This window comes from Neltuma alba, unplaced genomic scaffold (genome assembly GCF_004799145.2).
Source record: "Neltuma alba isolate B1F8T4 unplaced genomic scaffold, ASM479914v2 tig00004303_pilon, whole genome shotgun sequence".
NCBI classification, from domain to species: Eukaryota; Viridiplantae; Streptophyta; class Magnoliopsida; order Fabales; family Fabaceae; genus Neltuma; species Neltuma alba.
This window is the reverse complement of record NW_021633648.1, coordinates 24,485-50,386: the sequence shown is the minus strand read 5'-3', so window position 1 is coordinate 50,386 and position 25,902 is coordinate 24,485. Positions and strand designations below refer to the sequence as shown.

Genomic DNA, 25,902 nt, shown 5'->3' with positions numbered 1-25,902 from the left:
GATTGCCTACTCTAATACTTGTCATTCATTATAGGCTATTTAAGTTGTTATTTGGACTTGTTAGTAATTATTTTTTGTTCTTGGGGTTGATTGTAATTCTCACATAATTTTATATCTGAAAAGTGCTGGCTCGATTATTAAGTTGTTATTATGACAGTTAAATCCTTTCTGTTTCTTATCATGACCACACACAAAAAAAAAAAAGAATGATCTATTTCTTTTAGTATAATAATACTTTTTTACCCTAACGTACCTATGAATTTTAAAATAACTGAACGATGCAAAAGACGTGTCTGTGTGTGTGTAGTAAAACACACATATTTATTATATGCACTGTTTTTAAAGTCATATTACAACCCTTGTAACTGATTCAAAACGAGTTAAGTCGAATTATATGGGTGCAGAGTTATTTCCATAACAATTCTTTTTTCTCTTTCCCCCATTAGTGCCCAATTGGTTGAAGTAATTGCAATAATATTGTTAGCAAAAAAAAAAAATTGCAATTGCAATTATATTGGTAGAAAAAAGTATAATAACTTAATGAATCAAATTTAACAGAAATTAGTCTACCTAAAACAAATAACAGAAATTACATTCAAACATTTTACTCTATTAGAAGTCAATAATTTGACATTTAATACTTTGCATAAGATTGTCTTCAATAGTAGGATACATTGTCTATACAAACAAACAAACAAAAAGTCAATAATTTAGATTGGAACGAATCCACCGCTAAACTTTAAATAATTCCCTTTTAAAATTAAAACTAAGGGTTATGTGAGAAGTATTTTTTTCAGATATGTTTAGCAAACAAAATTTAAATCTAATAGTAGCTAATGACGAATTGATCCATTTAGGTTTTTAGTTTTGGAAAAATAAAAGATTAAAACTATTTTACTTTCTGATTTACTCATTTTCAATATCACATATATTAGAAATGCTGACTAATTTAATTAAAATTAAATTAAATTTTTTAAAATAGTGTCCATTGATACAGGGTAATTATGTTATCTAACTTAAATAAATTTAATTAAAATTAAAATTCAGTTATTCAGAATCGTAAAAGTCGGCTGTATGAAAAGTTCCGTTCTTTGGCATCATAAAGACATCCTCAATTAAATATTACTCATTGGTGAAGGAAATCGAAAATAATGTTGATCGATTATTTGTTGGCGCTGTATATGTATGTTGGGTGTGGAGAAAAAAATATACTGGGTTACTTTTGAAAAATTTTAACCTCTGTTCCTGGTTACGTAGACATATTTCTGTTCTTTTTTTGATAAAATGTAATTTTTTATTTTATATAAATTTTTATATTTATTTATAACAACATTATCTTATCTGTATCTTTTTAAATAACAAAATTAAAAAATGCCCCTTAATAAAAATAACAAACTTACAAGTGAATTTTCCCTTAATAAAAATATCAAACATACGAGTGAATTTCTTTTCTTTTTATTTTTATCATCAATATTACATTCTAAATATGTCCAGATATTATATATATATATATATATCTGAAAAAGGAAAGAAAGATGAGATGGAGAATACTTATATTTTAAACACCAGATTAATAATACTAATGCATGGTCAAATACAAATAGAATTATGATAAAGGAAAATAAGTAACTCTAAAGAAACTAAGATATATAGTAGGATACTCCCTAATTCTACAACAATAATAATGACTAACTATTAATGTTCATTTAAATTGCTCTGAAATCTTCTTAGGAAAAGTACTGAGGAGATTCTCCATACCTGAAAAGAAGAAGAAAAATAGGGTGAAAATCTTTTAGCAAGAGTGCCTCCATTTTTTAAATTAAAAAAAATAGTAAAAGTGAATGAACTTGTTCAAGCTAACACTAATTTGAACAAAACAAAAAGATAAGCATTTTTGCAAAAGCAGATATTAATGAAATATTAAGGTCAGATATAAATATAGTTTTGTTTGGTAATTATGGTTTAATTATATGATTAATATAAATGAGTTCTTGTATAGAAATTATACCATATAATCTAGTCTCCACACTAAGTCAGAGTACACGATGAAGGAGTTGAGCAGGAACCAGCATGGGGTAAGGTAGCTTTACAAAAAGGACATTCGTTTTTCTGACCTCCAAGCCATGACTGGCTGCAAGCTTCATGAAAATAATGGCCACATCTCATGGCTTTTACATTCTCTTCCAGTTCAAATTCTTCTTGGCATATAGGGCACTTGGGTTGTTTTTCCAGCAAATGTGGAGTGATCTCCAATTGTTCCATCTTCCTCAGTGAAGATCTGGGAGCTGGCTTCTTAGAAGAAGCTTGAGATGCCCGATACCTCTCAATGGATTCATATCCAGCAGGACGTCTCATTTTGGAAAGTGATATGGGGCGGTGGCAATGAGGACAGAAGACAGAATTAGGGGGAGCATAGATAACTTTGCAATCGATGCAAAAGTATTGCTGCACATTCTGTGAAGAGTCAGCCATGGAAGCAGTAGTAGTGTGAAGAAAGAAAGATGAAATTAAGAAGCCGTCGGGATTAATGAATAATGAAGGTGATGGATGGTTTTAATAGGTGAAGGTCACGCCCAGTTTGAGGCCACATCGATCAGAAACGCATGAACAAAGAGGGATATACATCTCTTTTCTGCAGCGCGGCGGCCGCCCTGTGACTGGTTTCGCACTCTGAGCAAACCAACTAAATGCAATGCAATGTTTATGAGGGTACTGTTGGTTGGAACATGCATGCATGAAGAAAAACTCCATCCCCATCAATTGCCATGGCAGATCAATCACATAGGACTAATTACAGGTTAATGTGCATTCAGAACTATTTTTCTAGATGTATAATAAAGTATTTGTAGTTAATTCAGTTTCAGGAATTTTTTTTTTTTTATGTGCACCCAACATTTTAAATTATATTTTGATGTACTTAACAGCCTTTTTCATGTGTCCAAAATTATTTTTTAATGCATATATAGTACCATAAATTGCTAAGTGTAAAATTTCATTAAAAGATATTTCAGGATGCTGGATGTACCATAAAATATTTTAAGGTACTAAATATATTTTTAAAAAATACTTTAGGATACTAGATGCACTTGAAAAATATTATAGGATGATAAGTGCAAATTCACCCTTAGCTATATCTTTGTAGTTTTTCTTTTTTTATGAAGTCCTATAATATAGTTTAAACATATTTTCATTCAAGTTTTTGTACTTTTTTAACTGTTTATATTGATTAAATTTAGAATTAAATAATATAATAATTTTTCTATATTATTATATTATTTGCAGAAGAATATTCTTAAAGTTTATAAATTAAAATAGATCACATAATTAAAATAATCTTATTAAAAATTATGTAAAAATTTAAGAACCTAATTTAAAAAAAGAAAGAAAAACTACCTAGACTTTATTAAAAACAAGTGAAGTTATAAGAACATGATAAAAAGAAAAATTATAAAGACCTCATTAAGAATCAACAAAAGCCATAAATATGTGCAGATCAATTATTCCAAAAAAATATAAGTAATGTTTTTTTATTAACAATTTCACTTTAAATTAATAACAAAATTAATAGCCTACTCTACTTTCTTTTTTTCTTCCGCCAAACCTACAAAAATTGAGAAAAAAATATAGCCATCTTCAAAATGCTTTTTCCTTCCAAAATATCATATTTAAGACTGAAACTAGGGAGTGATGTTGCGAGTTTGAGAGGCTAGAGCTCGTGATCGAATAGTTGAACGAAGATAGCGATAGGGTCGTTTTATACTTTTTGCCCGATTTTGGAGAACAAAAAATGAACTTTCAAAACTAAAAATCAAAAAGAAAAAATATATAAATTGTTCTGATTTTTTTTTTTACACATTCCTATTTTTTTTGTTCTTACCAAACAATTTTTTGTTTTTAAAAATAAAAGATTATTTTGGAACTAGGAAATCAAAGAAGGCCTTATATTTTGTTTTTTAGCTAATCTACTCATTTTGTATCGTTTTTACTTTTTTTCCAGTTAGAGATATTCTCCACTAATTAATGTATTAAGTGCTTCATTTTGTTTTATCACTGTAGAAAATTTATGTTGAATAGTCAATAATTAGATTTGGTCAATTTGGATGGATAAATAAATCAGTGAAAATAGAACGGCTTGGAAAAAGAACAATGCTCTGTCTTCTTAATTTTGTCTCATCCTAATGTATTGGATGAATTAGAATGTACAATACATGACTTATAAATAATATAGCTACCTATAAAATTTTACATCTACAAATATACATAGTTTTTTTTTATAAAAAAAAACCCAAATTTAATGAACTGAGAGGATACAAATAAACACGTTTGCTAAATTGTTGAATTAGAAAATTTGAATTTGAACAATATTACACTAACATTATATTTGTGGATTTTTTCCCAGTTAAGTCATTGCACTCTACTTCTCTGAAGCTTCACACTTTTCAATTTATTCCATGACTCAAACCCCAAAGAAAAAGAAACACCAAAGGCATCATGTGAATAACGTCTTCCTATTTTTATAATCATCAAATTGGATCACAACTGCCGAGATTCTGATCTCTGTTAAGAAGATGCAGAAACAATATCAAATACTGAAAACCAGAGAGAACCATAACTTTAGTGCAGGATCCACCAAAACATCAATTTATACAACTGGTGTTGATTCATACAAATAAACATATCTTTTTAGCAAACACTGAAAATGGTTAGAGACAATCCTAGGAATCCGAAAGAAAGAATGAATTGTTCTTGGTTAATACCTTAATATGTCATAATCCATTACCTCATGTAATGCAGTGTTAGGCTTTCTTGTTAGACAGATTCTGCACCGTAATGTCCGTCATGAATGGAGTTGCCATTTTCTTTGCCGAGTTTGGAGTTGCCGTTTTCTTTGCCAAGTTTTGATTTTGGTAAAGCTGATGCCTGCCATGGAGACACCTTGCTTGATTGGGGCTTCAGGTTAAGGTAAGTGTAAACAGACATGCCAGAAATCGCTGTAAATGCCCCGCAGATACTGGTTTTGCCAGGATTGGCTCCAAAGAGATAGTAATTTCCCAGAAGGAGGACACAGGTTTTAAACTGCCCAAGAACAACATGCGAGATAGCTGATGTGGCACTGCGACAATGAAAAAGAGGGAAAACACATGAGAAAAAAGAGGAAAAAGCAGCCAGAAGAAAATAGCATGCTGTAATGTTCTCAACAGTGAGTAGAGACTGAAAGCAAAAACAGTAACAGAGTAATATGATTGGCGCAAAAAAAAAAAAAAAAGGTATCAGAGTAATATGAGCATGACATCAAACTAACTATAGACAAACATGCCAGTAGTAAACTCCACAGACACGTCTTAACCTCCTCAAATGTTTACTTGTTGGTTTAGGAATACTAATTCCAGTCGTTACTATAAGGACATTCCATATGGTCCTTAACATAAGACCCTTTAAAGTAACCTAACTAAACAATCACCTAACTAATTAAACGACATCTTCTAATTAATGACTCAGTGAAGGTATTTTTGAAAGTTTAACAGCTTCAACTAATTTTAGCTGAATTTCTTAACCTATGCAAAGTAGATAACATGTCCTTATAGAAAGGATTCGAGGGAGTATCTACCTGAAATGTTTTCAAGAATTTGTGAAAATAACCGAACATGGAACCGAACAAGAAGCATCATTCACTATAAAAACCAATACGGTGAAACACCAAACAGACGGTTAACACTCACCCAAGTGCTAAAGCACCAGACCACTGAAGCAAGAACCCAAGAATAGCTGATGCAAAAATCACCAGTGTGTTTTGGAAGTTCCAATTGAAGGAAAGCACACCTGGAGGATCTAAGCAAGGTAACATAGCAGCCAGGAAAATCAAAGTAATAGGTGTTGTTTTCCACATCAACCTGTTGATCGACCCACAAATCATGCGCGATACAGAAAAAGGAATTCGTAATGAAAATCAACATCTGTGGGGAGGAGGTGAGGGCAAGAATATATGAATGTTGCTAAAAGCTTACGCCAGAGCAGTCCAGTTCTCTTGCTGCTGCAGTCTGGACCAAAGGATTTTGTTCACAGCACTAGGTATAATCCAAGCCAATGCTACACAAGCGCCAAATACATGGAACTGCAGATCAGTCACAGTGGCCACAGCAACACCAATAGATACCACAGTGAGTGCTAAAGCCTGTAAATTTTCAAACTCTTATAGTAAGCATTTCAAAATTTCAAACAACGATGAGATAAGCACAAATTTCCCAAATATATGGCCACCTAAGGTTAGGTTAGGTAGTAAAGCTGGGGCGGGGCGGGGTGGGGCGGTGTTTGAGTAGAAGTTGAGTTAAAACCATTCCTAATGTATCCAAGGAAAATCCCAAATATATAGCTCAGAGGGATTGAATGTTTGTTAGCAGCAGAAAATAATATTTTCTTGGATGGATTCTCAAAACTATAAAGTATGCTCCGAGTATGATCTCAGAAGAACATTAAAGCTATGTAAAATAAACCTAACAAGCATGATTCAGCTTATCTTCCACAAATATACAGGTTCAGTAGAGGTGTGAGAAGGATCTTCAACAGATACACTTACTTTATAAATGAGTCATTTTTTAGATAAGAAAAGGAGTAAAGTGATGATTTAAACCCTAGAATATAACCCCCCCCCCCCGGTCTTCTATGGATATAGTCTCTTGATTTAGTCCTTGAAATATCAGTTTCCTCTTAATTTGATCTTGTAAAGATGAAATTTCTCATTTCAGCCTTCCAAACATTTTCCTCCACCTCAAAATGGTCCCTTTGATAATCATTTTGACCCTTTTTTAAGTGCCATTTTGATTCAGGGACTAAATTAAGTTACTTTAAAGGACCAAATTAAGAGGATAGTGATCTTTCAAACCTAAACTAAGAGGTTTAGATTCTGAATTCAAATTGAGAGGATGGACAATAGGATAAAAGGAACAATTTCACAAAATAATCATAAAGCCACAAGCAGTACAGGGCATAAGAGGATACACATTTCTGTAAGTTATATTTGTAATCAGCCACAATAAGTTCACAGAAAAAATGAAGGCACTAACCTTGGCCATAGAAACTCTCTTCCTATACAGTATAAATTCAGCCAGAACTATTGACGGTGTTACTGCAATCTTTGCCATCTGATAGAAACCAATGCTGAGCACATAGAAATTAAATTCAGAGTATAAAACTGAAAATTTTAAAGAAACAGAAATGGGAACATTTACGTTACCTATTATACTTTAAGCTGACATTAGCAAGGCCAGTTGATAGAGACATGACAAATCCAAGAGTAAATAAACTTGACATTTGAGTTGATTTTGAGGAAGGAGGTGCCGGGAGGAGAGAAAACGTTTTTAATACAGCCATGAAGAACCAGCTCACTAGATAGTGAATTAGTGTGAGAAAAATTGGAAATCTGAAATTAATGGTTTGAAGTACCTGGAAAACAAAAGAGAAAGAAAAGGAAGAATGAGATACAAGTCAAGAATGTCAGCAAACATGCTATTTGAAATTCCAATACATTATGCAGATTAATCAAATAGAAGGAAGAGTAAGTACCATTTTGTTCATGAAAATAATACCAACTGCAACCAGAAAATTGAAGGAAAGCGCAACAGCAGGACCACAAATACGCTGTTGTTGGCGCTTTGCACCTTCAGAGGAGCGAAACTCATTAAAAAGAGATGCTCTTAACTCTTCGAGTGCTCTTCCTGCAATGAACCATAACAGATAATAAAACACTTAATGATAGTTAGGATAAAGCAAAATGACAACTAGACTACAAAACTTGAAAGTGAATTTTATTTGAATTAGCATGAACATTGCAAAGCTCATATTTATGACAATATGAGTATGTAGTATAAAATGCAAGTCCTAGAACTTCATAAGAACCCATCATATCAAAAAGAAGATAACTATACATGCATGATCACCACCAAGAACCAAAAGATAAGAATAAAAAAGTAGTTAAAATCCCAAACTAGGAATTATAGGATATTTCTCCAAGTAAAATGATTATTCCTAGATGGAATAATATGCTGACTAACCATTTAAGTATTAAGAACTTTGCAAACTAAAAGAAAAATGAAATTAGTCACAGATATAAGGATAGCACTATATGGCTAGCTCAGTGGAGGTTTCAGGTTTTAAATTTACACGTAAGCTCAAATTCTACTATAGTTGCATGGGTTTGCTGGAATTAGATGCAAGTGCAGATGATGAACCAGAACCACCTTCAAAACAAAATTACTTCATCCTTTCAAGTATATTAAGATATAGAGAAATTCCAGTCTTAGAAGCAGCAAAAGATTAAGAAGCGGATTTACAACAATAGTGATGGATAATAGTCGTCACTCTCTTTACGAAGCATCAAAAACAAAACATGAAAGGAAATTGCAAGATCCATTCAAAAGCGTTCCCAAACGAAGAAACATAGTTTTCATGAAGAGTAATAAACAATAACTAAGTTATTTACATCTACATTGAAAGCGCAAATGTGTAAGTCGAATAACCAGAGCACATGCAAGACAGACTGATTGAACCTTCATTTAGGGGCAGAGAAGCATCCCAAGTGACCAGGATTGGCCAGAAGCTACGATGTATGCTAAAATAAAAGAACAGAGAAAATCTCAACATGATGTAGCCTACCATCAGAACTTCAGCCCTTATTACACAAAATGAGGTCTAGAAGGCACTGTTAAAGAAGCATCAATAAGTTACATTGTATACTAGGAGAACAAATCAGAAAAACCCACACCGCGAAAGAAATTGATAGGTTCAAAAATATAATGGTACATTGAATATTAGGACAATAAACAGAGAAACTCTCACAACCAAAGATAATAACGCTAAGCATTACACCATCAAAACTCGTAACACAAAATGAGGTACAAAATACACAAAGAAAGAAACACCTAAAAACGCCAAAAACCAAGAATCACCAAGAATGTGATCCAATCCCAGCAAAAAGACGGAGAAATTTGAACACTGGGATGCCAGATTCTGAGTAAAAAGCGTATTGACAGCTACTAACTAACAGTGACGATGTTGATCAGGAAAAAAAAAAAAAGCCCCCACCTTTTTCGCCCGCATCGCTGTCTTTGCGCTTGAGAATCTTCCTAAGATCTTTTCTTATCAAGAAATTTAACATCTCAGCTCAGATTAGCCACACTCTCTTCCTGAACTCAAATGGGTATACTCCTCTTGGAGCCCTAGAGAGCAAAATATGGCTGTGGAGTAATAGTGCTCAAGTATTGGGTAAGTTAAACCCCAGAATACTGCAAAAAGCAAAGCATCATCTGCTTGGCTGTTTTAGCAGCTTACTGGTTTTATATTTTAGTTCTTGAAATAGTAGAGGGTAGCACCGTGGAGTGTGGACAGGAGAATGGGAAAAAGACAAGAGGTATTAGCAAATGAGGAAGAAAGAACAAAAATAGATAGGAGACACGTGGATTTAAAAGATGCCGGTAATGGCGGAAATTTGCAGCTGTCGGGGACTGAGATTGATTGTGAACGCTCAGTGAATCACGCTCTCACTGACCGACACCCGCGAATTGAAACAAATTTCATGCATTGCTCTTTTACTCTGCACACAACCCAACAATATGAACAAAATAATAATTGTTGGGACTAAGATTATCTGTGCGAAGTGCAAACTATGAAGTGGGATCTTTTTGTCCCGCAGGATCCATTCATTTGCTGCTGCCCGATGATACGATGTCGTCCGATGCCTCCCCACAGTCGATGCTTAGTGAAAATTTGAAAAAGCGTCAGTTAGCCATTTTAATTTACAGCATGATAAGTTAATTTTGTCTCGCTGTCTTTTAATTTTAGGAGATGTTTGGCAATCTTTAAATTATAGTTTCAAAAACAATTTTTTATAAAACGAGACAAATTCTTTCACATATTTATTTTATAAACTGTAAAAACACTTCTGAAATTATGGTTTGGTTTCTATCCAAATATCTCCGTAGTCAAAAAGAAAATTGTGTCTTTTGATTTAGAGGTATAAATTTTTTTTTTTTTAACTCAGAGTTTTGTTGTGAGACTAATTTTTACAGGATGAGAACGTTAAGATTAAAAACCTCCTAATAAGTGGATTTCTTAAAATGCAAACTTATGTTTTTTTTTACGAAAACAAAACTGCTTATCATTTTAACTAATAAATCAGGATCTCAAATTGTTAGTTAGTGAATGCGTGTTTGAAAGGTAATCCAAACAATTTGTTTGTTTATTGTTCGTCCTTATCGCTGTACTTTTTTAATGCTTGATGTTGACAATTAAATGTTAATCTAACCGGAGTACATAATGAGAGCTGGTTGTGATTTTGGAATGTGAGATATCATTTAAAAGATTTTGAGAATAAAATAATACCCAGCCGAGGGTATGAGACTAATCAACATTTTCATGTTTGTCTCTTTGAAAAGATTAAAATATTTCAAAAATAAAGAGATTTTAGAGCGAAAATCTACTTTCTAAAATTTCTTCCAAAGGAAAAAAAAAGAAAGAAGAAGAGACATTTGATCATATATTTTCGTATGAAATATTATTATCATTACAAATTAATCATTTTATTATTCAACCCAATATATGATAATGGAAAATATCTTCTCTCCTCTTATTTCCGTGTTCTAATTTTCTCTCTTGCCGTAAATAAAGCGTAAATGGTGAAAAATCATGTTTAATTCTGATTATTATACAGTGCATAGGATTTACAATGACTTTATATGACGCGATTGAGATAAAAATGGATAATTAAAATATGAGAAATATATTGACGGCCAAAAAATGTGAGAAAAAAATATAATTTTTCTAATAGTGACATGCTATTTTTTATTCAAAATATGAAAATAGCTGGAAATGAATTCTATTGCAAGTGATGCTGGTTCTCAAGGACGAGAGTGGCCATAAATTAATTTCCTTCACTGCTCAATTATTTATTTCCCAATTAAATGAAAGGGACATAGAAGGAGAGCTAGTTAATGTATATTGATTTCCATCAATTCAAGAACAACACTTAAATGGAAAGGGGGTTAAATTTCCTCCAATCTTTGGATGTATTTCAATTTTTTTAATTTTTATTTGTAAATTAACATATTTGTAATATTGTAATTATGAATCATCCAATTAAAAAAATCATTTGGACGAAAAATTACAGAATAAATATAAAAGAAAATTACACTATAATTTTACCGTGAATGAGAAGTTTATGAAGGGATGATAATGAATTCTCTTGCCCAATCAGTTTCAAGCAAATGGCTGCATTTGCTCTTCTTCCTGCTTGAATTGAACAAGATTCAACATATTTTCATATTGGTGATTTTATAAAATATGTTTGGGCCAAGTTAATTGTAAAAAAAAAAAAATTACAGATATCATAAGTAAAATTTAATAGAAAAAAAATTTGATAAGTGCCTCTAATATATGTTTTATTCTATATTTATTATTCACATAGTAACACTACTATTGTAATATATGACCATCCCTATGCTACCTAATACAATAACCAGTGAAATAATGTTTATATATTTTTGTACTTTTAGTTAATAAATAATGTAGTTAATACAACGAATTTATTTAAATGAATAAAAGAATTATTATAAGAATATCAACACGGTACCATTGCATTGCAACAAACTCATGAGAGGAATAAATGTTGATTAGTTACAAAATCTAACTACCACTTTTATTTTTTCCCCACAAAGTTTAAATTAAGTGATAAATAAATGAACCTAAAAGGGGAAGGTGATTTCACATGATTTCATTTATGTTTGCAAGATATGCACATGACTTTCTTATTCCACCGTTTATTGTTAAGCATTTTTCTAATTTATAAATTCCATACTGTTTTTGTCTTGTCCTTGTTAGGTTGCCTTCAAAACTCCAAACAACAACAAAAGCAATGAGGACCCTCACATGTGACATATCACATGTCTTGTTTAGCTCTAAATAACTACTTGTTTATTTCTATTGTCTTTAAGCTTTTGTACCGGAATGATTAAGGTTCAATGAATTTCTTTTTAAGCAGTGTTCAATTTTCCTTTCCTTTTTCTTTATTCTTATCCTTCTTCTTGTTTTTTTTCCCCTTATGGTTTTGGTTTTGAAACAAGAGGGGCTCACTTAATACATCAATGAGTTTGGAGTGTGTAAAAAATATTAAGGTTGAGAAATATTGTCAAGGGTTATATACCAAAATTTAGGAGCTTGAAGTATCCCAGGCATGCCTTTCCAATGATGGTTTAAGACAAGGTCATAACTTTTAATAAAAATTTTTTTTTTTTCCCAAGAAGTATACAACCTAAGGCGATGTTTGATATGCTGGCCCAAATTTTAAGGAACTAATGAGAATGAGATTGAGATTCGGATTAGAACTGGGGATAAGTTTATGTCATGATCTTGCTCATGGGATTGATGATGGGAGGAAGCACTTCGATCCGATGTTAGACATCATTGAACTTGAACTGGATCCAATGGTTACTTCTTCCTAATAACAATGGTTGCCAAGTCGAGGGGCTTGTGGAGCCTTGTAGTGGGAAAGGGGCGAATTGGTCCGAAAATAATCAATCTCATGATTAAATTTTCAATACTGAGAAGTGGTTATACTGAATAATCTTATGAAAAGTGATATTGATAAGTTTCAAGATTGTTGAAATCTTCATATATATATATTTTTGGATTGCTCCAGGGTATCTCCGCCATCGATAGTAGTGAGACTAATCCCCCGTCCCTGGGTCGGCGCACAAAGCGGTAAGAGACTGGTCACGGGGTGCTTTCCATTCACAAGAGTTGGGGATCGAACCCCCAACCACTTGCTTAAGGGACGAGATGCAATCTTCATATATATATTAAGCATAACAAGATGGACAATCCCAGTACCAATCACAATAACCCATACCAAAGAGAACCTAAAAGTTGTTAGATACCAAACATCATCCACAAGACTGAAAAACTCGAAGACAATCTATATGTGCCTCAAATTTGTTGCCCATTGATTTGACTTGAACTCTAATACTCTTTTCTTCATATTAAAGGCGAGCCAAGGTCCTCTTGGTTGGAGAGAAAAATATGAGCAGAAAAAGAGAATGAGGGAAAATAAACTCATCTTTGTTATGTGTCAATAAGGTTTTCTTTGGAAACAAACTTCTCTTGAAGAATAAGAAGCATCTTATTTAAATAAGGAAATGTGACATGATTCTATTTTTCTTTCTCAGCCACACTATTCACATATTTTGGTTTACGTTTTCTTTTCCCTTGGCCCCTGTAATTTCTCTCTTATTTTTTTTCCCATTCCTATTCAATACCAAACCAGCATAAGTCCAAAAGTAGAAAGAATATAAAAAATAAAGGCATGGGCGATTTTAGAAGAACTCAATTTAACATAAGCAAAGTCAAAAGTTTGAATCTTATGAAATGGAAAAAAAAATCATGTTATATGATTTATTCCGATTGAGCATGGGAATATTTGGACATCAGATGATTATATATTAAGGGAAATGTAATACTCAAAAATTTAAATTAGTATAGTGTGTTTTTGAAACAAAAAATATATTTCTTTTCTTTGAACCTGAACTTTTTGAAATTGGGCCAAACATATTCACGAACTGGTCCAGCCCATTAAGGCGCTCCTTGTTCATCATTTTCACAGCGTAAAAATTTAATCCAAAGAAAACGTACCCCAAAAAAAAAAAAAAAACTAGTGCTCCTCAAATGAATCTGAAGTTCAAACACACACAATGAGGTCAAAGCCGTCGAGTAGAATCATTCACTAGCAGTGTTGGAGCTAGATCCATCTTCTTCCACTTCGATTTCCATCTGTACTTCGCTGACCCGACCCGCGAAAATGCCGCCGAAACACGAAACTCAGGCTCTTCATGGCTCTTCCTTTTCCACCGTCGCCGATTCGTCGTCTTCCGCTTCCATGGATCCCCTCTTCCACATTGTCCGGATCCTCCCCTTTAGCTTCCTCCGCCCGCCTCGCCTCCGCCTCAAGCTTCCATCTTTCACCCTCCCATCTCCGATGACCGTCTTTGCGCTAGTCCTCCTCACCTACTTCATGGTCGTCTCTGGCATCGTCTACGACGTCATCGTCGAGCCCCCCGGCATCGGGTCCACCCAGGATCCATACACAGGCTCCGTACGACCCGTTGTTTTCATGTCCGGACGCGTCAACGGCCAGTACATCATCGAAGGACTCTCCTCTGGCTTCATGTTCGTTCTCGGTGGGATCGGAATTGTCCTATTGGATCTTGCTTTGGATCGCAACCGCGCGAAAAGTGTCAAGGTCTCATACGCCTCTGCCGGCGTCTTCTCCGTCCTGCTTGCTTATGTGATGAGTATGCTTTTCATTCGTATCAAGATCCCGGCTTATCTTAGATGAATTTTGTTCAATTTCGTATTAGATAGCTGGGTTTGAGCAATGAGTCTCCAGTTGCAGACATTCATAGATTTAACCTTGCCAAGTGCCCATACTTCCCCTTGGCTTTCTGTAGTTTGTTATACTCTTTGGATTACTTAAGTCTTGATGGTAATTCGACTTGATCTGATATCTATAGCCAAAGTAGAGTTTTTATTTTCACTGATTTTTAATGCATAATGATTATGCGTTTAAGAATCAGGCGTATAAGGGTAATGCAGTAATGCTATTCTATTGACCGTCTCATATCTTTCTTCCAAAGATAGGCTGCATTCTGATGCTGTGATGCTTGCTTCTGTGCCAATCGAGTATGAATGGTAGAAGGAGTAGCTTGTTCCCAATTTTGTGTGCTTTCATGGCCAAATGTATATATTTTGATTAAGAGAGGTATCTTGTGGCCACTGCACTGTCAAACAACCTTCAGGGTAATATGAGCCTGGAGGAAATGCAGTTTTCAGGTAGGTTACCTATATAAAATGGCGATTAATATCTTTGGGCTGTCTGATTATGGTGACTTTGTGGCCTTTATATGTTTCAAGCATTATTCATGGGTTGTCAGACTCAGACAGCCAATAGAGCTCTTGAGTGATGAAATCAAGCGTGACTATGTGAGAGACTGAATTATTATTTTTGATCAAGTTTATGGGGCAGATAATGAATATGCAAATTGGATGGTTAAGTCAATTCAGAAACTTCAAACTCAATTTTGCTTGTTTACTCAGCCTCCGTTGGGCTACAGACTGTTGATTGTTCTGGATAAACAGAGTAATTAGGAGACTTTGTCTTTTACTGTTTTCTGTTGTATGGTTGAACCATGGCCTTTTATTAGGGGAAAAAAGGCTTTAATCCATACGGTAATGTTGTGATCGTGCTGTTCGTCATGGATAATTACGTACTTGAAGCAATTCATGCTGTGCAGCTATACTCAAACAGCAATAACATATTTATTCATAAGTAACATATCTTGCCATTTATGGTGACTTTCGCGATGTTTTCTGTTCAATTCCTGGTTCCCAAGAGCTGCTTCACACTAGTGGTTGATGTAGCTTTTCTGGAAATTTTCCATTCTCAAGTAAAAACATTCTTCTAGCCCTTTGTATGCATTCATGGAATGCTAGAATGTAGATTCATTGATCTGAACTCTGGTGTCTGTTCCTCTTCATTTTCCATTTTATCGAGTGATAGAGTCTAGATGCTTAACTTTGATCTGGGGTACAGTCAAATACAAAGACACAGGTTATTTCATGAATTCTCACCTAGTAAAACTTGTGTTACTTTCTTATGTAACCATGATATTATGCTAACTGATCATTTGAGACTGCTATATAAAGTGCGCAGTAGAAGCCAGAGTATTCTTTGCCTTTTAGGGATTTGCATGCTCTAGGATCTAGTTAATAATTTGGAAGTTACCAACCTTATGGGGATCGGTGATTGGCATTTCTTTTGCATGTTACAGACAGATTATATAAAATATGTGGAATTACCCGCATGATCAAGAAAGATAAAAGCTGCATTGTTGTAGCACTAGTATGATTATTAATTAAAATGATATAAATAGCCAGTGAACCATGTACTTGTGAATCTTTGAGCTATGAATCACATTTGCCCTAAGCACACTATTTGTTTTTCATTTCCCCTCCAGTTAAAAGAGAAAATTTTTTGTATAATTTGATCCGATTTTTTGTGGTGTTAATTAAACGGACTGAGGTAGAAGGTGCAAGGTCTGTCTGGCAACAGTGCAGAAGCATCGAATGAATTTACTTATTTATTTGACCTAAAAGCATAGAATTTAATTTAAAACTCCAAGAATGGCATATTGGAGTAATATGAATGAGTGGAAAGTGTTGAACAAATGATTGGCAGAATAATCTTCTTGTTTAGCCTGAGGGAGGAAACTGGATCTGAAATTACAATCATCTGGCTGTGTATGATCTGTGATATATAATTGTCTTTCGGATGTGCTTTGAGACACTAATAGCGTGTTTCTTGTAGCTGCTTGCTTTTGCATTCATGAAAATGGGCAGAATATGGAGGCGATACGCTCGCTTTTCGGCATTACTTGCGTGAGTAGCATCAAAAAGTGGGAGTTAATTGATTAAATTTGTCTCAAATTGAACTTTTTTTTTCCCAAACTTTATTCATTAAATAAGATTGTGAAGGAGCAAGAAAAATATAAAACGTTAAACATTAATTGCCGGGTTAAAATTGATAAGTATTAATTACCATTTAAGTTATTTATACTTTGGATCAAGTCGTTTTTATATAAACGACTTAGGTTATCATTGGTTAGGGGCGACTCTAAATGAGCCCATACGACTTTACTTTGAGTTTTGATTTTACCGAAGAAGTGTTTGGGGGATCCAATTGCCTCCTGAGAGCCTTGCTTGTGTGTGTTAGCGCGCGACTCAAAAACATGAGATTTTCACCAAGTGTTCGTTCAAGTAAAAAAGAATTGGGCATCTTAAATATTATGTTCTAGGTTTGATTCTTAGGCGGTGTGTATGAAAAAAACACTGTTATGAGGGTTCCTGTTATTGTGCTTGACAGTATCCCGAGAGATTAGCCTCTTACCGTTCGGATAGAAGGATCTTCTGGGCAACCAAAAAAAAAAAAACGAGATTTCAGTGATGAATGAGTAAATTACTAAACTGCATTTTAACAGAAATTTTTTTATAAAAAAAATTCCTGATTTAAATTTAGTAATTTTCAGCTTTTTGTTTCCACAGAATTTTCCTTATTATATTCTTGTATCATTAATCCACATGTCCATTCTTAGTAAACACACTAATCAGAGATGAACTATGATTGGAAATCTAAAAAAAAAACACCCTTATTATATGCCTACTTCATATATTGTAAAATCATTTTTAAATTCATGTTTTGGTTTATACCCAAATGCACCCAGAATCTTTTGCATTGAATCCTTCATCTCCAAAGCAGAACACTTGACATGATTTGCAAATTCATGTTCAAATAATTTTATTAGTAAAAATAAAAATTGCACTTTGAACTTCGGAACAAAATGACCTCTACAAATTTAGTTCATTGTACGCCCAAGAATTTTGCTCCGTAGCTCCGGTCCTAATTATAGGAAATGTTTTAAAGTCCTAATGGGTCCTAAATTTAGGGCAAATTAAAGATATTGTAATTAGTTTTTTCCCCAAATATTCCCCTCCTTACTGCAGCAAATTGTTGGCATACGTACTCTTAATTCATAGACACACTTTATTAATTTCATGAATTTTAATGAATGGCAGAATTGAAAAGTCACACATTTTTTTTCTACAAGTCTTATCCTCTCCTCGATCTTTTTGTTTCGTTTTTATTTTTTTTCAGACTAAAGTTAATGTCCACCAAGTAATTAACACATCGGATGATCGGATGTTTTATTTTCTTACGCCATACTATCATTGTAAAAGATTTATGTTGAATAGACAACAAAGTAACAATTCTCTCGTTAATATATGTAGTACTACCTTGATACTTAATATAAAAATGAGTTAACTAATTTGAGTAGATTAAAAAATTTGTTAAATTAATTATTTGTAATAAATAGGTATTGTCTTTCTTAAAATATCTTTGTTGATCATGTATATTAACTATAACTATTATTTGATGAAATTTTTAACATATGTAACTACTGCAATGACTATTTTGAAAAAAAGATTAAATATGATAAATAAAGTAGATTTGAGTCTTATATTTAGGATTAAATTGAATGTTAAACTAATTTTTATATTTAGGACTAAGAATAAGAGATAGTGCAATATGTGTTGGGGAGTAAAATAATGATTTTGCCGGAAATTGTTGAATTTCTTTACTAATGTTTTTTTAAAAAAGAAAAATCAAATGTACTTCCATTGCTAATCAAAGCTTATACAACGTTCAGAATTAACAAAGAAACAACTAGAGAAAAGCATAATAGCATTATAATATCTTACAATGCTTTTCAAATCAAAGGCACTTTCATTTTTTTTTATCTTTTCTTTTCCGAATCCCTTCTTCATCCTCACATAGAAAAAAATGGATGGTTCAAAGGTAATATCTTATAAAGTATTATTATGATATTATTTAGATATAAATAAATAAAATTAAATTGTAAACATTTAATCTGGAGAGTTCACACGGGTAATATAAAAATTAATTTATGAAATATTTTAATGATTATAAAACATTACATCTAAACCAATCATTTTTTTTCATCTAAGGATGGAGAAGAGATTCTGAGAATAAAAGGTAAAAACGGATTCTAAGAGGATCACGATTCAAGATGGCAAGATTAGAGTCTATTTTGAAAGCCCCATCACAGTTAATTTTAAGCATGGGGAGGGAAATTCCAACCAGATGTCATTCCAGTATCTTCATGCAGAATCCTCACAGATTCTTTACTGATGATAGACTTTGTACCCTTCCAGACTTTTATTTTTTTCTTAAAAAAATATTTGCCTCTCAAGCTTCAAGTAATTAAGCATTTTTTTAATGATATTTTCTTGTATTTTATCTCGTTCTAATAACCAGTTCCCATCATCAAATTTTATTTCAGAAATATCTAGCAACTTTAATTTCAAAAGATTCTATATCCTCCCCCTAAATCTGTGATTATTTTTAAAAATGTTAAATATCTCCCTTTCTATCACCAGTTCACTGCTCATGCTCAAGAGATAATATTGCGTGACTATAAGATTGATTGAAATAATAAAGTAAAATTATTTGTTACATTCACAAAACAAATAAAAATAACAGTATAAGTAAAATTTAAAAATATAATATAAAAACAATATAAGATTAAGAGTTGTTCACCATTCTTTTTGGCCAATGAAAATCAAGAGATTATGAATATGCTAATTTATATATATATAAATATTAAAACCATGCTCTCATATCTTTTCATTCTGGAAAATCATATTACTCTCAAAAGATATATATAAATATCCCGCAGAACAAGACCAAGAACAAGAACAAGAACACCTTTCTGGGACTTTTGGTGAATCTAAGAGCAAGAACACCCACAAGATCAGAGAAATAGAAAATGCTGAGCAGCAATCTTCCTGGAGATCTGATGATGGAGATCATGATGAGGCTTCCCATAAAATCATTACTTCGATTCAAATGTGTAGCCAAATCCTGGTACGCTCTAATCACTGACTCTTCTTTTATCACCAAACAGCTTGAATATTCCAATTCTATCACCAAAAATCGCTGCCTCAAGCTCATCTTCCAATCGCATCGTCCACGTAAACATCCACCCTGCATATCCCTCATTTCCAAAGATGAACCCTATGTGCTCCACCACATAGAATTGCCCCAAATCCTTCAGAATGATTTGGAACTGATATTCATTTACGATCAATGTCATGGGATCTTTTGTCTGCATTTAGTTTTTAAAGGACATAATGAGGGTCAATTACTGTTGTGGAACATAGGATCAAAAGAGGTTAAGGTTGTTCCTGCTGCCTCACAGAGAAAACCCGAATACATGGATGATTCGATTATTGGATTTGGATTCGATCCCATCACAAAGGATTACAAGGTTGTTCGGTTTGTAAAAAAGCCTTGGGAGGAGGAGGAGGAGGAGGAAGAAGAACCTCCGGTGGAAGTGTACAATCTTAGTACTAATTCTTGGAGAACAATCGATGTTGATGTCCCTAATTATGAATTGGCTTATCCAAGCTGGAGTTCATATTTGAATGGGTTTTATCACTGGTTAGCTTTTGTCCGAAACGATGAGATTGATAATAATGCCCTTATTTTGAGCTTTGATTTTAACAAGGAAGTATTTAAGACGATCCAACTTCATCCTGGGATTAATCTTTCGTGTGTTGCAAATGTTGCTGTGGCCAATGATTGTCTTGCTTGTGTTACTGCATATAACTGGCCTCTCAAATTTGAGATTTGGGTGATGAATCAGTATGGTGTAGAAAGTAGTTGGACTAAACAGTTTGTAATCGGACCACTTCCTAAGCTTGAGTCGCTATTAGGGTTTTGGGGAGATAATTTTGTGATTCTTAATGATGATGATGATGGCCAATTAATTTCATATAATTTTCAAAATCAACAAAGACAGAGGTTACACACCCGTGTTCCAAAACTGACTTGGGTGTTTGATTACGTTGAAAGTTTGGTTCCTCTCACACAAAGGGGGGAACACAAGAAAGTATGATGGAAGTTTATATTTATTTTGTTTTCAACATTTATCTCCTCTTATTCTATCATTTTTATATTTTTCTAATACTAGCTAGGGGTATTCTCCGATTACCAATATGCACTGAGTTCATTTATTTTGTTTCACCCATATAGAAAAGTTATATTGGATGGTTATATAGATAGTTAATTCATTCATTTTGTTTTGTTTTGATGATATTATAGATCTAATAACTAATATTTAAATTTAGATCTTTTATTTTTTTAAAATATATTATTCTTTTTTTTTAACCTCAAATCTTATCTTAATTTGTTTATACATTATGGAATTATGCAGACTTCAAATTCAACTCATCATGTGAACTGAGCAAGAAATTGATTATACTTTTTTGTCGTAACATGCAAAACTAGACATGGGGAGGCTTGTAGAGCCTCAAGCTTGGGGTATAGTAATACGAAAATTAATTATATAAAACAATCTATTTGTTATCTGTAAGCTTTTTTTACCTCCAAAAATTCTTTGAAGCTTTTATATCCTTTCGAAACTCTTGCTTAAGATCTCTTGATTAAGAGGTTTTATTTTTATCGAAAATTTAAGCTATTTTATCATGTGATTTCCAATACATGATGAGACACAAATTATCTTTATCGATTAAAAAGGCATACTATGAGTTAGGGAAAATCATAGCAAATGACCTAGAGGGAATGATATTTATTGGAGAGGATGTTAAAAATTTTAATTTTTTAGAAGGACTATAAAGTAAAAACCAAAAATATAAATGTGGCAATGCTAAATTATTCCTAACTCACTCACTCCCCACATTCCCTCTAAAAATGAAAACCTAATTCTCTTAGGGTATTTTCAACATGGTCAAAAATATCTTTATAGATTCAAATTAATTCAATCTCGGTCTATATTAATATAAGAAATGGTGCTTTGGTTAAGGAAAAAAATTGGCGAAAAATAAGGTCAAAAGGTGTTTGCTCCCTTTAGTCTAATCTCTTAATTTTGTTTGAATTTTTCATTCTTTGACTTCACTTTTCTCCCCCGAAATCAGCGATTTTCTTTTCAAAATATTAAATCTCTTCCTTTTCATCGCTACTAATGCTCAATGAATAATATTGTGATTAATGATTAATTGAAATAAACAGGTGCAATTATTATTCATAATACGATAATAAAAAATGAAAAATTGAATCAAAATAAAAATAATAATATTAGAAATATAACATAATAACAATGTCGTCGCATTAAGAGTTGTTTTCTACATATGAAACGAAGTCTATACAAAAAGAGAGTTGTTTACGTACCCAAAAATGAATGACATTAAGATATTCTCTTTTGGCCAGCGAAAATTAAGACATTATATTATGAATTAGATAATAAACGTGCAAATTTGATTGTTCTTTTTTTGGGCATCAGTGCAAATTGGATTGTTAATACCTTTATTTTTAATATTACGTCGGTTACAATTTCTGAAATTTTATTATTACCTCAGATATTTTCTTGCCAGATACGATATTAGTTAAGAGATATCTAATAATGAAAGATTGTCTTTTATTGTCACCTTTTGTGAGGCATACCAATACCATAATTTTTAATATGAATAAAGTGAATTGTTTTATATTGCAAAAATTGAAAAATGAAATCAAAATTTGAAACAAAAATCAAAATAAATATTAGGAAAAAAACTAAAAATTAAAAAAAAAAACATATTGTTCCTAAAACCATGGAGCCTTTCTCTTTTCTCTCCGAGCCGTGACCATGAGCAACATAATACCTTCACTGAACTTTCGCTGAATCCAAGAGAGAAGCTTCGCAGCAATAAGAAAATGCTGAGCAACAATCTTCCTGAAGATCTCACGATGGAGATCATGGCGAGGCTGCCTGTAAAATCCTTACTTCGATTCAAATGTATATCCAAATCCTGGTACGCCCTAATCACTCACTTATCTTTTATTAACAAAATATTCTATCAAAAAAAAAAAAAGGCTGCCTCAAGCTTATGTTTCGATGGAGTCCCTTTGTGACGCCCTTCATGTGCTCTCATTTTCATGGAGAGGAAACTTGTGGTTCAAGACTTTGAATTGCCTTTCTATGAGAATGATTTAATGCTGTGTTTGGATTTGCCTTTGATCCCATCACAAAAGATTACAAGATTGACAGATTTCCAATCTGTAGTTGAAGTGTACAATCTAAGCACCAATTCCTGGAGAACAATAGATGTTGAAGGCCCCAGTTTGCATTCTATTATCCTTCATGGGAGTCTCATATGAATAGATCATATCTGAATGGGGCTCATCACTGGTTAGCTAATGACGATTGTAGTATTGATAATAAGCTTATTGTGAGCTTTGATTATAGCAAACAGGCTTTTGGGATTATCCAACTTCCTCCTGAGATTCCCATCTCTTGTTTCAGTAATATCCAACTTACTATTTTTGTTATCTGTTCCTCCTATGAGTTGAATGAGCATAGCATTGACATTTGGGTGATGAACGAGTACGGTATTGAAAGTAGTTGCATTAAGAAGTTTAAGATTGGATCATTGATTGTGACTGAGCATATTTTAGCATTTTGGGGAGATAATGAGATTCTTGTTGAATGTTCTAGTAAATTGATTTTATATAATCTTTGGAATCAACAAGGACGGAAGTTTCAAATCCATTGCGGAACGCCCGTGAGCTTGATGATCATGGTGGATCGTGGAAAGTTTATTTCCCTTGGGAGGAAAGGGGAAACACAACAACGTATGACAAAAAATTTTATTTTATTTTTATGTCCATCCCATCCTCTTTTAATTGCTTTAGGGAGAATCCTACAAAAATATCTTTGAATTTTAAAATTTTAAATTAGTCTTATTTACTACACTTTAATACCAATTGACAATATTTAAAAAGCAAATGACAACAATTTCTTGTTATCATTTTTTATTTGTGACTTTGAAATTTCAGATGTATTATTTTGGGGATTTTCCTATTGTTTAATTTGTTTTATTTAATCCATTGAATGCTGCTATTTTTCTGGGTCAGAATTATTGAATGCTTCTACTTTGTTTTTTTTTGTTTTTTGATAACAAGAGGAAACCTTAACAACTCCTTACATGGCTGTTGTCAGCACACAACCACTCAATATCCAGTACCCTATTTATTTGCTGAGGAGGGTTCTGTAGAATATACACGTCTGGCATCGTCCCAAGACCGAGCTTTGCTAACAGATCAGCAGCTTGGTTACAGCTACGAGGTGCATATGAGAGCTTCACGTTCCACTCCCTAGTCAACAATGCTCGGGCCTCTCTGATTATCACATAGTCATCATGAAGTTCGTTGGGGTCCTCTGAGAGTAGTTCAATGGCACTAGTAGCGTCAGACTCAAGTATGACATTTCTATAACCTTTGTCCCATGCCACTTTCAGTCCATGTAAGCATGCTTGTAGCTCAGCTGTCAGTGCATCACCCTACCCGATATGAAAGATAAAGCCACGAAGAAATTCGCCCCGCATGTTCCGAAGAAGGCCACCGCAAGCACTAATGTTTCTGTCAGGTGAGTAGGCACCGTTGACGTTCACTTTGATCCAATTATTGTCCGAAGGTCTCCATCTTTCTTCCCCATTGCTGTGTTTTACGCACTCTATAGAAGTTCCACGTAAGTGTCCCTGGATCTCGTGCATGGAACTTAATATGGCTTTCGAGTTTGCGATGATTGCTTCATTACGCAACTCTTTTCCTTCAAATATGATCAGATTACAACGTCTCCATAGCCACCAGCATACAACTGCAAAGAGAGAACCCCACTCTTTCTCATTATGATTTCTACAATTCAGATTCCATCTGAGCCAGTTAGAGGAAACAAGGGAGCAAAACCTCTTCCAGGTTGATGCGTTAACCACTCCTTTCCAAAGGAGCCAAGTATTGGTGCAGTCTCGAAGAACGTGTAGTACATCTTCCACGCCATTATGACATATCGGGCACTGATCATCCATACTTAGACCCCGTCTATGTCTCGCAGCATTCGTGAGGAGGCTTTTGCGGGAGGCTAGCCAGATAAAAGTTCTGCAATGTTGGGGAATTGCTAGCTTCCATATTCGTTTCCAGTGTGGATCTGAATCTGCAATCTCCAGGCTAATATTGTCATAGGCCGACTTTATAGAAAATAATCCATTACGCTCCCATTTCCACTTCACAGTGTTGTCAGCTAGACACTCAATACCAGCAGCCACCCTCTCCCACGTGGCTTTGATGCCAGCCCAAATGTTAGAGCCTCCCTGTTTTGGATCTATTTTGGGCATTAAATCATCGCCGCATCAGTACTTATCACGAAGGACCTTGACCCAGAAATCATCTCTGCATTTAACAAGTCTCCATCCCAGTTTCATGAGGAGAGCTTGGTTTTGAAGCTTTGTATGTCGAAGTCCTAGCCCTCCTCTGGATTTAGGTTGACAGACCGCATCCCAAGTCACTAACGGCATTTTCCGGTGTTCTGCTGAACTGCCCTAAAGGAATCCTCGATTGAGCTTGTCTAGTGTCTCGCATGTTGGTGACAGTACAAGCGAGGTTTGCATGATGTAATTAGGGATGGCGGACATGATTGACGATATCAATGTTGTTCTTCCTGCGAGAGAGAGAGAACTTGTCTTCCACTTGGAGAGTCTGGTTTTGACTTTATCCACAACACTTTAGAAAGATCCCTTGTTGATGCGTGTGTGGTGTAGATTCACACCCAGATATTTTCCAAGATCTAAAGTTTGAGTGAACCCCAGCCTACCACTAATTTCTGAGCACCTATGATGATTTATGTTCGTGGAGAAGAAAATGCGAGTCTTTGAGTGGTTTACCTTCAGTCCAGAGCTTCTACTGAATTTCTCAAGGCATTGATTAATCAAATCTGCTTGTTCGAGATTAGCTTATGCAAAAAGAAGGACGTCATCCGCAAAAAAAAGATGAGTGATGGGTGTTCCTGTTTTAGTGAGTCTAATAGGACGCTAGTGATTATCTTCAATCTCTTCTTGGATGATATGAGCTAGTTTCTCCATACATATAACAAACAGATAAGGGGAAATTGGGTCTCCTTGGCGCATACCCCTAGAGGAAGAAAAATTCTTAGCCTTGTCTCCATTCCATAATAGTTGAAAGTCTGCTGTGCTAACACATGAGGAGATAATGTCTACAAAATGATTAGGGAGCTGTAATTCCTTGAGACATCCCATTAGAAAATTCCAATTGACACAGTCGTAGGCTTTCTCAAGGTCAATCTTAATAGCCATTAAGCCTTTTTTACTCCTCATGTTACACATAGAGTGAATAACTTCTTGAGCCACAATGGTATTGTCAGAGCTAAGACGACCGGG

At 33.8% G+C, this 25,902-nt stretch overlaps 4 protein-coding genes across 5 annotated transcripts; 2 read left to right on the top strand and 2 right to left on the bottom strand.

Moving 5' to 3' along the window:
* Positions 1-2,028: 2,028 nt before the first annotated feature.
* Positions 2,029-2,472, bottom strand: LOC114744256 (E3 ubiquitin-protein ligase RZF1-like). The gene has a single exon (XM_028932442.1). It carries the CDS (start codon positions 2,470-2,472, stop codon positions 2,029-2,031), a length of 444 nt encoding a protein of 147 aa, XP_028788275.1.
* A 1,660-nt stretch (positions 2,473-4,132) lies between these two features.
* On the bottom strand, positions 4,133-9,308 carry LOC114744257 (nucleotide-sugar uncharacterized transporter 1-like). Of its 2 annotated transcripts, XM_028932444.1 has the most exons (8): positions 9,079-9,308; positions 7,561-7,712; positions 7,232-7,440; positions 7,062-7,155; positions 6,006-6,172; positions 5,721-5,891; positions 4,781-5,113; positions 4,133-4,557 (listed from the first exon to the last, which is right to left on the bottom strand). In XM_028932444.1, exons 1-7 carry the CDS (start codon positions 9,149-9,151, stop codon positions 4,810-4,812), a joined length of 1,170 nt encoding a protein of 389 aa, XP_028788277.1. In that variant the 5' UTR covers positions 9,152-9,308; the 3' UTR covers positions 4,133-4,557; positions 4,781-4,809. The 2 variants fall into 2 exon arrangements, with proteins under 2 accessions (XP_028788277.1, XP_028788276.1); XM_028932443.1 differs by having other exon boundaries at positions 4,136-5,113.
* On the top strand, positions 8,207-14,448 carry LOC114744259 (oligosaccharyltransferase complex subunit OSTC-like). The gene is made up of 3 exons (XM_028932445.1): positions 8,207-8,210; positions 12,426-12,429; positions 13,835-14,448. The coding sequence occupies exon 3, from the start codon at positions 13,841-13,843 to the stop codon at positions 14,375-14,377; it is 537 nt and encodes a 178-aa protein (XP_028788278.1). The 5' UTR covers positions 8,207-8,210; positions 12,426-12,429; positions 13,835-13,840; the 3' UTR covers positions 14,378-14,448.
* Positions 14,449-19,442: 4,994 nt separating this feature from the next.
* On the top strand, positions 19,443-23,542 carry LOC114744255 (F-box/kelch-repeat protein At3g23880-like). The gene is made up of 3 exons (XM_028932441.1): positions 19,443-20,350; positions 22,920-23,154; positions 23,510-23,542. Exons 1-3 carry the CDS (start codon positions 19,443-19,445, stop codon positions 23,540-23,542), a joined length of 1,176 nt encoding a protein of 391 aa, XP_028788274.1.
* Positions 23,543-25,902: the final 2,360 nt, after the last annotated feature.